The 11,308-nt window shown below is 33.0% G+C and overlaps 1 protein-coding gene across 4 annotated transcripts; it reads left to right on the top strand.

Moving 5' to 3' along the window:
• Window positions 1–6: 6 nt before the first annotated feature.
• On the top strand, window positions 7–10,440 carry LOC106050929 (WASH complex subunit 3-like). Of its 4 annotated transcripts, XM_056032888.1 has the most exons (9): window positions 7–107; window positions 589–711; window positions 3,767–3,867; window positions 4,525–4,583; window positions 4,837–5,001; window positions 7,052–7,192; window positions 7,310–7,405; window positions 7,611–7,675; window positions 9,624–10,440. In XM_056032888.1, the coding sequence occupies exons 4-9, from the start codon at window positions 4,533–4,535 to the stop codon at window positions 9,718–9,720; spliced, it is 615 nt and encodes a 204-aa protein (XP_055888863.1). In that variant the 5' UTR covers window positions 7–107; window positions 589–711; window positions 3,767–3,867; window positions 4,525–4,532; the 3' UTR covers window positions 9,721–10,440. The 4 variants fall into 4 exon arrangements, with proteins under 4 accessions (XP_055888863.1, XP_055888862.1, XP_013061462.1 ...); XM_056032887.1 differs by lacking the exon at window positions 3,767–3,867 and having other exon boundaries at window positions 90–107; XM_013206008.2 differs by lacking the exons at window positions 7–107; window positions 3,767–3,867 and having other exon boundaries at window positions 573–711.
• Window positions 10,441–11,308: the final 868 nt, after the last annotated feature.

Below are 11,308 nucleotides of genomic sequence, written 5' to 3'. Positions count from 1 at the left end.
TTATCAAGTGACAAATGTCAGTTCATTTGATTTAGATCTAGGTCAATAAAAAAATACCTTTTATTTAACTTTGTCTGAATAATCTACCGAATATCTAGATCTAGAGTGTAGGTATATAATATATAGTTTGAATTGTGCACTGTTTTATATTCAATTTGAGTTTAGTTTTGACAGTTTTGATAAACTATAATAATCAAAGTATAAACAATCGTGAGCCTACACTGTGACTGTGACTCAGTGACACTGATATCTTAGTGATGATATACTTCATAATTTAATTATTATAATTAAATATGTAGAATATATTAAAAGACTCAATGAAAATGAAATAGATAGCAATATATTTAGGGACTGAAGATGATAAATAAAACAACGGCATTGCCTGAAATTACATTTGTTCTATAATCTCGGGACTGGAGCTGTAGTAGTTTAGAAAAACAAAAAAAGGGGGTTAATATGAATACTTAAGTTCTAGCACGAATATAGTACGCGGGTAATCAAAAGAAAGAGAAATGGATCTACAAATTGTAAATTTAAATAAATTAATTAAATCAATAATTTTTTTATAATGTTCACTTTTTTTTTTAGTTATGTATTCTAATTCTTAATATGCCAATGTACTTGATACATGATGATAGACAGAGGAGAAAACGCCTACTTCCGAAAATTTGTTTACAAAACATCCAGACGACCAGTTACTGAATTAGCCTGGTAAGTCAAGTATACATCTAGATCTAGATCTAGATTATTCTAGATCTAAACCTCACACTAGACTAATTTCGTACCTTTACTTAAATCAATGAAATGTATAAGTTATAATTAAATCTAGACTCTATCTAGAATAATCTAGATCCATATTCACAACCTAAATTTTAATAAACTAGATTAACTAGATCATTTACTAGATGATTCTAGGTCTAGAGTGACTAGAGTCTAGATCATAAGATGTAGATCTAGATCTAAATCTAGAATCTAGATTTTTGAACTATTATTATAATTAGATCTATACTTTTTTTTTTTTTTTTAAGTATTCTTGAGTTAGGCCTAGGTGGCTAGGCTTCTACTTTTGATCATTTAGTTTACTAGATCTATTTACTAATTTGGAATTAGAAAGAATGGGCCTGACTCAGCTGTGTGCTGTGGCTGAGCTAGGCTGGACTCAGTGGACTGTGACTACTGACTACTCACTAAGTAACAGTAACACTACTGTGAGTGACAGTCGTTTGACGGTTCAGTCATCTTGGATGACGATGGTCCTGGGTTCACTGTGCGGCCTGCCTGCTGTTATCTCCCATCTGCGAGAGGTTTGAAGGAATATCCGAAACACTAAGATGTAAAACATTTTACAAGGATTCTAGATTATTATTACTATTACTAGATCTATATTACAACTCTGTCAAAACTGTCGCACCATCAGCCTCATAAGTCATCCCAGCAAAGTACTGTTAAAAATCATATTAAACCGGCTAAAACCGCTAGCAGACATAAGTCTCATAAGTCATCCCAGCAAAGTACTGTTAAAAATCATATTAAACCGGCTAAAACCGATAGCAGACAACATCATATCAGAAGAACAAGCAGGTTTTAGACAAGGTCGCAGCACAACAGAACAAATCCTAAACCTCAGAATACTCTGTGAGAAATATCTCCAACACCAAGAGCATCTTTTCCATTCTTGGTGATAATGCCAGTTTCAAAAGTGTGGACAATGGAAAAAAATAGACTCTTCATTGATTCATCTTCTATCCAAAGATGTTTTGCATAGAGTTATACTTGTAATTATTGTTTGTATGAATGATTAACTACTATGAAAGATTCCTTTGTATGGGAATTATATTTTTAAGTACATGTACGGTATTGTAGTTGTATGGACTTTGATTTACTGATATGTTTTATAAAATAGATTGTAAGCCTCAATTTTTAAGTTGTTCTCCTTTATTATACCTATAGTATTGTTACTAGATATACATTTAATCTATATCTAGATATATATATCTATTAAGAAAAAATGACTTTTGGCAAATTGGATTATTTTTGTAGTATAGATTGCAGTGCATTGTAGATATATTATATGTGGTCAACTCTGTGAAGGATTTCTTTCTTGCTACTATTTAACTCTTTTACTTTTAGTGTCCATCTAAAAAAAAATCTAGGTGCAGAGCTAATTCCCTCAGGTCTGCTGATCTGTTTCTCAGTTAAATTTCTTCTCCAACATAAGACACTAAACTGCTATTTTTTATGTTTTATGATGATGTAGTCAATGTAGATTGCTACTGTATTATTATACAGTACAAAACTCGCATCTAGCATACATTCAGAGTGTAATCATTTGCTATTCTAGACATGTATGGGATCTTTTTCTGAGCAACCCATTTAAGTTTAGGACTCAGACATTTGTCTTTTTCTGCCTCCCACCACAAAGCTAGAAAAATAAGCACACATTTATAATTTTGTTTCTAGACCTTTTAGACTGACTGTCATGTATTTATAAACAAATATCCTTTTTATCTAACTTAGTATTACTGGAATGTGATACTTCATTCTGATATTGACCAATACATATTATATATATATATATAAACATTTTGTTTTGTGTTTTAAAATGTGTGACATAATGGTTACTTGTATAGTTAGGAGTGATTCCCCTTATGTAGTTTATAAAAGGCCTTGCAAACTGTGTTTAGTTGCCACTTGCTCCTGAGTTACCAGCTTGACCACTTGACCTGTGTTGTGAATAGTATGTTACATATTAAAGGACGAGCCTCCATGTTACAAATGAAAGGACGAGCCTCCATGTTACAAATGAAATGACGAGCCTCCATGTTACAAATGAAATGAGATTGCTTGTAAGAGTACCCCATATTACATATTAATGGGGATTGATTCTAAAAGAGCACCCCACTCAATATAACAAAATTTTGATCAATTAATTTACATATTAGCGGGTATAGCTAAAAATATTCAATTAGAATTATAGCTAGATTTAGGTATTTAGATCAACAGATCAGTGTTAAGTGTGCTGGCACGTTCGTCCAGAGGTGTACTGGTCCCTTCTTGTACTGCCTAGGTTATTAGGTATAACCTCCAGGTATACAATTCAACTAATGTACGCAACAAAAGACTTTACAAAGTCGCAGGTAAACATATGTACAAAGTTTATTTACATGAGAAAAATAAATGTGTAAATAAATGGCCATCAACTCACAGGCCGACACAACAAAAAGTAAACAAAAGATACTCAAAAATAGTATAGCACACAGCCCTAGTCATATTTTACATTATCGTCACATTCTGGTTATCAAAAATAAAGGTCACAGGCCTCAGGTCAACACATGACCACTTTTGACTATTCTGTGGTTACAAGCTTCAGGCTGACACTAGCCACTTTTAGCAAAAAACAAAACAAAAGGGTCATGATGAACTATAGGCTTCAGGGAAACCTATGAGCCTACAAGCTTCATAGAATCCCACCTATAGACATCCGTTGGGTAAAGCCCATCTGATGATTCAATACAGGTTGAATCCCTCAGAAAAAGGTTACAAAAATATGTCACGTTTGGGAGTACCCCAGGATGCAGAACATCAGGGTAAAAATATACTGCCTGGAAATCATTTGAGGCTATATCTACTAATAAGTATACATTACACAAAATACAATAATACTAAAGATATACATAGCCCAAAGATCTCCAGAGCAGGGCACACTTCTCCGAGTAGCCCATGACACACGACCACTAACAGAAAAAAAATACTATTCACAACACAGGTCAAGTGGTCAAGCTGGTAACTCAGGAGCAAGTGGCAACTAAACACAGTTTGCAAGGCCTTTTATAAACTACATAAGGGGAATCACTCCTAACTATACAAGTAATTAAAAATAGTTATTTCCCCATTATGTCACAAAATGTTTTACATGTTTTCGGATGTTCCTTCAGAGCTGAAGATAATTTACTTTCTAGTTCAAACCTCCCGCAGGATGACAGGGGATGGGAGCGTGCAGTCCAGTCCAGCTGCCAAACCGCATGACCAGGCAGCCATCATTGCTTGAGTCAGTGCTTGTCTTTGGTTTAAACCTTAAATATATTTTTTTTAATTTCCTGTTTAAAAATGTTATTTCAGTATGTGTGTCAATGTGCTGATTCATCTAAGAAGCACTCCACTTCTTTGATTTGAACTTAGCCCAGCTGTAGGGCTAACTCTTCATGATGGAGTTGTGTGATCAACACAAAGACAACTATCTTTAATTCCTCTCCTACCTAAAACCTTAGCTTATAAACCGAAGTAACTAGGTTTTTCCTCTTGACCACTCATTCAGAAATATGTGTCTCTATCTGTATTTGTATATTCAAGAGTTCAGAAAACAGAAATAAATGTGTTTTTATTCAATTCTATAAACTTAATTCAACTAAATTAGGTCTTTAAAGCCTGTCTAGGAAAGTAAGTATAAATGCTATCTGGTCAGTTCAGTAACAAAACATTTTCTTTTATTTTTACAAACATTTTAATTTTATATGCATTTTTCAGAAACCATCATGGACAATGATGGGTTACCTCTTGTTGGTCCTGGCATAGATTACACTAAGGTAAATTGATTTTTATTAGTGTCAAGGCATAGATTACACTAAGGTAAATTGATTTTATTAGTGTCAAGGCATAGATTGCACTAAGGTAAATTGATTGTATTAGTGTCAAGGCATAGATTGCAGTAAGGTAAATTGATTGTATTAGTGTCAAGGCATAGATTGCACTAAGGTAAATTGATTGTATTAGTGTCAAGGCATAGATTACACTAAGGTAAACTGATTGTATTATTGTCAATATTTTTTAAAATTTTAGGTGGAAGCCATTAGCCAGAAAAGGACCATTGCATTTATCAATCATTTCATAACACACACAGCACGTTTTTTAAATCGTTTTGGTAATGTATGTGAAGAAAAATTGGAACATCTCCATGGGAGACTTCAGCAGCTGGAAATCTCACTTAGTATCTTGGAAGCCAAGGTAAGCATGCACAGCTTGAATTTGAATTGATTCTCCATGATAATTACTTAATATTTAGTCATTGTTTAGTTATTAATAACTAGGGGTGCACCGGATAGTCGCTCCGGCTTCTGTCGAATATTTAGCCATATTCGGCTCCGGTTGAATATCACTGCCAGGTAGTTGGCAGAATAGTAAAAAGTACACCTATTTAATATGCATAATGTGGACCTCGTTCCATTAATGTCTGTTATAGAATGTATTAATTTTAATATTACAACATAATAATCTACTAACAAATAGGACCTTTATGAATATGCACCAAATATCTTTTATTATAAAGACAAGGCGTGTTAATGTAAATAGAAATGAAGCTTTACATTTTAATGCGCTTTACATACAGAGCAGCAATGGCTGGCACATTTTGTCATTTTTCTTGACCTTTGAGTGGGTTAACATGTTAAGATGTTATATTCTTTGACTATGTCACGCTGACCAGATGTCTGTCTAGCTGTGCGGTTATATCTCCAGAGGTAGAGATGAACAACTCCCATCCCCTTTTATTTGTTTAGTCCTTCACATTTAGTTTATTGATAAACAGGTGACCACAAGTCAAATACGATGGATGTAGGTTTAATTTCAGCATATTGACACTCTCTAGAGGTTACACCTTAGGGGGGAACTGAGTTTGTTTACTTGGTAGTAAATCTTTAGTAGGGGGTTGAACTTCAAGACAAACCTCTACACTGGTAACCAGGTATATCTCCAGAGGTAGATATGAACAACTCCCATCCCCTTTTATTTGTTTTGTCCATCACATTGAGTTCAGTGATAGACAGGTGATAGACAAGTGAGATACAATGGACGTAGGCACTCCCTGGATGTCACACGAGGGAACTGAGTTTGTTTACTTCGTAGTAAATCTAAATTTGGGGGCTGGACTTCAAGTCACACCCCTATAAGGCTAACCAGACAATGAGTTTGTTTATTTAGAGAAAAATCTCAATCACTTGGCTGGACTAGAGGCCACACCTCATCATGTGTGCCGAGTTACTTGGATATAAATCTCAATTAGTAAGCTGGACCTAAGATCACACACCAAAACAAGTGACCCTTTGCTACAGAGAACACAAGGCTCAGATTTGTGTATATTAGGGTAAAAGACATAACCAGGCCTATCTTTTAAGGGAGAGCTAAACACCCCCTACTCCTTATTAAGGAAGATGTTTCTTACATACGTTCTTGCACAATAAAATAAGCAAAGATGTGAATGTGTGCTTTTTTTTTTTTTTTTTTTGCCTTGTATTAAAACCTTTAGCAAGAAAGCTAATTTTATTGTTTTATTCTATTGACTTAAAATATAACGTACAACCTTACAGTAAAGTTTACAATCTCACTACAAGCACTACAATTAGATCTAGCTAACAAAGAAAAAATATGCTGGAATGTTAAGAAACATTTGACCTCTGTAACTAGTGTACAGGTATAATTTATCTACATGCTTGACTGACTATGCCAGTGTCTTATCTTTTTTGCCTGACCACTCAACACTACACTAGGACTACATATGTATGCAAACTACGTCTTTCTGACCAGGTTGTTAAAATCAGTCGAACACACAGCCTATTTATGTTGTGTTTTTTTTTTGGTAGTTGGTTCTATACAACTGTAGATCTAAACATAGATATCAATTATATGCTAATTAGCTAATTAGGGCTATCTATTTATAAATACTGTTAAGTTTTAATTCATCAATTAGTAACAGAGTTTAAAACAATAAGGCATATAAAAAGAAAAAAATAATATGAATATAGGTATGTTATTTAACAGTTTTGAGAAATTTTCAAGACATGTAGGTATCCGGCTCCAGCTTAGGCCGAATATCATATTTTACTATTCAGCAATATTCGGCTCCAGACGAATATCAAAGAGTACTATTCGGTGCACCCCTATTAATAACATAGGCATACATTAGTATCTTAAGATAAAAAATGTGTGCATACATTAGTGTTATTATACACATATTTATAATCATAAGCTAATATTTATTTTAAAGCTTGTTTTTTTTCAGCTTTCCTCAATACCAGGACTTGAAACAGTAACAGTTTCACAATCAACTTCTGCTACTCCAGCTGCACAGCCTTCTACAGAGATCACAGCACCAACTCCAGCTGCTCCTGTTCCATCAGCCGTTATTGCTAATCCCCAATCGGTACATAATTTAATTTCACTTCCACTTATATAACCACAAATGTACAATTTTTCATATAGATTTTTTTTATATATTAGTGATTAGTTATGACTTAACAGTTGCTCTTTATTAACCTAGGATGCTCCACCACCTCCGCCACCTGAAGAAACAAAACCTACAAATACAGTCTCTCAAGATCCAAGATACATGAAATTTTTTAAAATGCTGCAATTTGTAAGCAAACAGTACAGTTCTTAAGACTCTATTATCATCGCTGTAGTTTATCAGTATATTTGATATAGATTTTTTTCCATGACTTAAAATTATCGGGTGTTACTTAAAATTATCAGATGTTACTTAAAATTATGTTACAATTTCTTTAAATTTGTTAAGTAGACATTTAGGGATATTTTATTTGTTATTCTTTGTTATTTTTTAGGGAGTTCCTCCTCCAGCCGTGAAAGGTAAAATGGCTATGGAAGGTTTAAACCCAGATTTATTAGAGTAAGTTAGAAAATGTGCATTAGTTGATATTTGTAAAAGGGAGATAAATGAACAGACTTATTTTTCACATATATTTTCAATGTTTATGTACCCTGTTTATTTGTGGATACATTAACATTCGAGCTAATCTAGAAGTAAAAGCTTTAAATGTATTTTCTATATAATTGCTAAAATGTTTTTGAGATACCAACAACTGTTAGGCCAAGTAAACCAGATGCAGCTAAAAAATTATATTGCCCCCACCCCCCCATCTAATGTTTTGTGATCTTGATAATTCAGCTCTCTATAGTAACAACTGTATATATTTGACTAGCATTACACATTGGCTTGACTTGTAAATTTGTTACCAGACTTTATATTTTATGGCCCTTTTTTTTTTTTTTGAACTTCACAATGGGCCACATTTTAACAACATAGTTATAGCCCCTGAATTATTGTATATGTTACAATAAAGTAAACAACTCTTTCTCTCTTTCCTTCTCTCTCTCCCTCTCTTGCCTTCTCTTTCTATCTCTCTTTCTCTGAATCCCCAATTTGTTTTTTTCCCCCTGTGCTTCATAACATTTTCTGACATAGACTTTTGACTTGCTGACACACGCACACATGCTTTTAGCCAGTGAATTGTAATGCCACATCTACTTATTCCCTGTCTTCAGCAGAACCGCGGCCCTTCCACCCACAACAAAAAAAAAGTTAAACCTACGTACATTCTCAAACTTTTCTTCCGCTTCTTAATTTGGCTCTTTTAATTACTATGAAGATTTTTTTTAAGCATCCTCCAATTGATCAACCCCTCACCACACTTTTCAGCTTTTGAATTCTAGATATAACAACATTGGTCAGTTATAGTTTGTTTGTTTTTCACATCCTTTAATCGTAATTTACAATATTAGATATCACAAACATTTCTTTAGACCATCAGGCCAAAAGGAAAAAAAAAGTTTCCTGAAGGTTCCAATTAAATTCCCCCTTTTTGTTCCTCACGCTCCATATATTTTGGCATGTGTCCTCTAAAAAAAGGAACTATCAATATGGTTTTAATTATCTGTAATCATTTATTTGATCCATTTTCAATGTAGAGAAAAGACAGTGCTACAGAGTATAATTGTCATATATGTATACATAATTTACATATATAGCTCCTCACTATAGTCTTATCTACACATATGTGAAATCATTATCATTCTATTGTCTCAAAAAAAAAAAAAGAAGAAATAGACTTGGATCTATTAAGCTAGGTTTTATTCTTTATTAAAAGGAAGGGGAAATGAAATAAAATATGACTAGGGCAAATAAAAAATACGTTGACTTAAGGAAAAAGAAAGAAAATATGCTTTAAAAATAAAGGAAGTTTTTTTTTTTTTTACTATTTCTTTTTATGTTTATTTATAGAATGCAGACTTTTGGGGAAATGCTAAAAATAAAATAAAAAGTTTCAATAGAAAGCTTTCACCTTTATTTGTAAATAGATGCATTCAGGCTGGGAATCTGTCGAAACCATGTCTTATTGAGTACCCAGAATGTTAAAGGAACATATGTACAAAATTTCATGCAAATCAGTTTGCTAGTTTAAGAGATCTCTTCATAGGTACATACATAAATCTGTGTGTGGTATTGGTAAATATATATAATTATATTCTGATACCAATAAACTTGATTGGTCATTTAAAAAAATATCTAGAAGCATAATAAAAAACGTCAAAAGGATTATGTCATTCATTGCTCTCCCTTGTCTCTCAAACTGAAATAGGTCAAGATGTTGAGCTTTGTTTATTAGATTATGTTTAACTACTTACAACCTATTTTATACTATTAACTGAATGATCATTTATGGCTGCATTGATATTATAGTGATTATAATTATATATCGTAGTATATTGATAGGAGTTTTTAGTATTATTAAAGGTAGCTATTACAATTTTTAAATTTTATTTTGCTTTTCTTTTAGCACCCCAGATGCCCCTGCACCAGCAGGTGGAGCCCCAACCAATGGGGATGCAAGTGATCAAGAAGAGTCAGATAGTGATGCTAGCTTTAGTGATTAAACACCAAGTTCTTGTTAGGGAGTTCAAACCCTACAGCTGGACATTAGGTGTCTTATCCATCTGGACATTAGGTGTCTTATCCATGAAGAAACAATTTGTGTGACTGTATTTTGTATAAACAGAATGAACCAGATTATATCTTCATCTTAGTAGAACATTGAATTTGGTTTTTTATTATATGACATTTGTTGATTTAAAAAAAAAAAAAATATTAAAAAAACAAAAAGAACAAAAGTTTGGCCAATTTTCTCCCAGTATTTCTGTTGTATAAATGATCTCTAATGCTCCATCAGTAGTCTCATCAGGTATGCTTCAACCATCAATTTTCCTTAAGCAATCCTATGATTGTTCTGTCTTTTGTTTTTATGACCCATCAATTTTCTTCCACTTGGTTTTTATGGTTATCATCTGTCATGATTTTGAAAGTCATGTCACTCACAAACTCCAAGTGTCAAAGAGTCTGCTACTACTTTCTAAGGCATTTCTTTGAAGACAGTGAGCTAGAGTATTGTATAAATACTTGAGAGTTGATACTCAGATATTTCACTTTGTTTATCTTGTATGTGCATCCCTAATGTTTTATTGCAATATTTGACATATGTATATGATGATTGTAAGTATATTGTGATAAAGTGTTTATGTACAGTTGTTATAAAATGTACATGACTAAAATATGTGAATGTAAACTTTATAAAGAGAACTAAATGATTTGAACTCAAATGTGTCCATTTTGCATGACTGTTGACATGATTGTATGCCTGTGTTTAGTCAAAGGAAATCAACCTTCAAAGAAGAAAGTAATTACTAACATCACTAACCCAAATGGCTGACATAACACACTTAAATTCCTGTTTATTTTTAGATTAAACAAGATCGAGTGCAGTGCTTGACAGGATTTCTCAACTGGAAATGGACTAATTGAAAATCAAACAGCTCATAAAAAAAAAAAATTCACAGAAATTGGTCATTGAAAAAAAAAACTTTCTCAGAAATTGGTCATTGAAAAAAAACTTTCACAGAAATTGGTCATTGAAAAAAAAAAGATGTGACGCTCAACTGATCAATTCATAGGAGAGACAGGTTGGAACCTAAATAAGTAATATGAATTATAATAATTTATAATAATATAATTGATCCTATTTTGGTATATGACTCGAAGAGTGAGTATTAAAGATTTTTTTTTCCTTCTGCAAATTCGTGCACGAAATCACAGTGCATGGTGCTGCGATTTGGAAGCAGATGGTCAAGACATGGGGACAGTTGAAGAGACTTCTGGAGGAAACAGGCTGGTGCCCCAGAATGGACCACTGACATAGATAGATGAAAATGGAAAAGCATAATTAATGAGCTTACATTAAAACAAACAAAAAAGTGTAAAGTAACTTACAGTCTATAAATATTTTATTCATTTATACTATATTTATACCAGCGAGTTACAGGATTTTCATCTTCAGAGTTTATTTTTGTAAACAAAACAACCGCGGAATGGGCAGCGATTTATGGCAGTGCATTTCTAATATTCTATGTGGTTTTAATTTAGAAATGATGGCTGTACAGGTTTTTACTTTTGTTCTTAGATACTAGACTG

This window comes from Biomphalaria glabrata, chromosome 6 (assembly GCF_947242115.1).
Source record: "Biomphalaria glabrata chromosome 6, xgBioGlab47.1, whole genome shotgun sequence".
Taxonomy (NCBI): domain Eukaryota; kingdom Metazoa; phylum Mollusca; class Gastropoda; family Planorbidae; genus Biomphalaria; species Biomphalaria glabrata.
The sequence above is the reverse complement of the archived record's forward strand: the minus strand, read 5'-3'. Positions and strand labels throughout refer to the sequence as shown.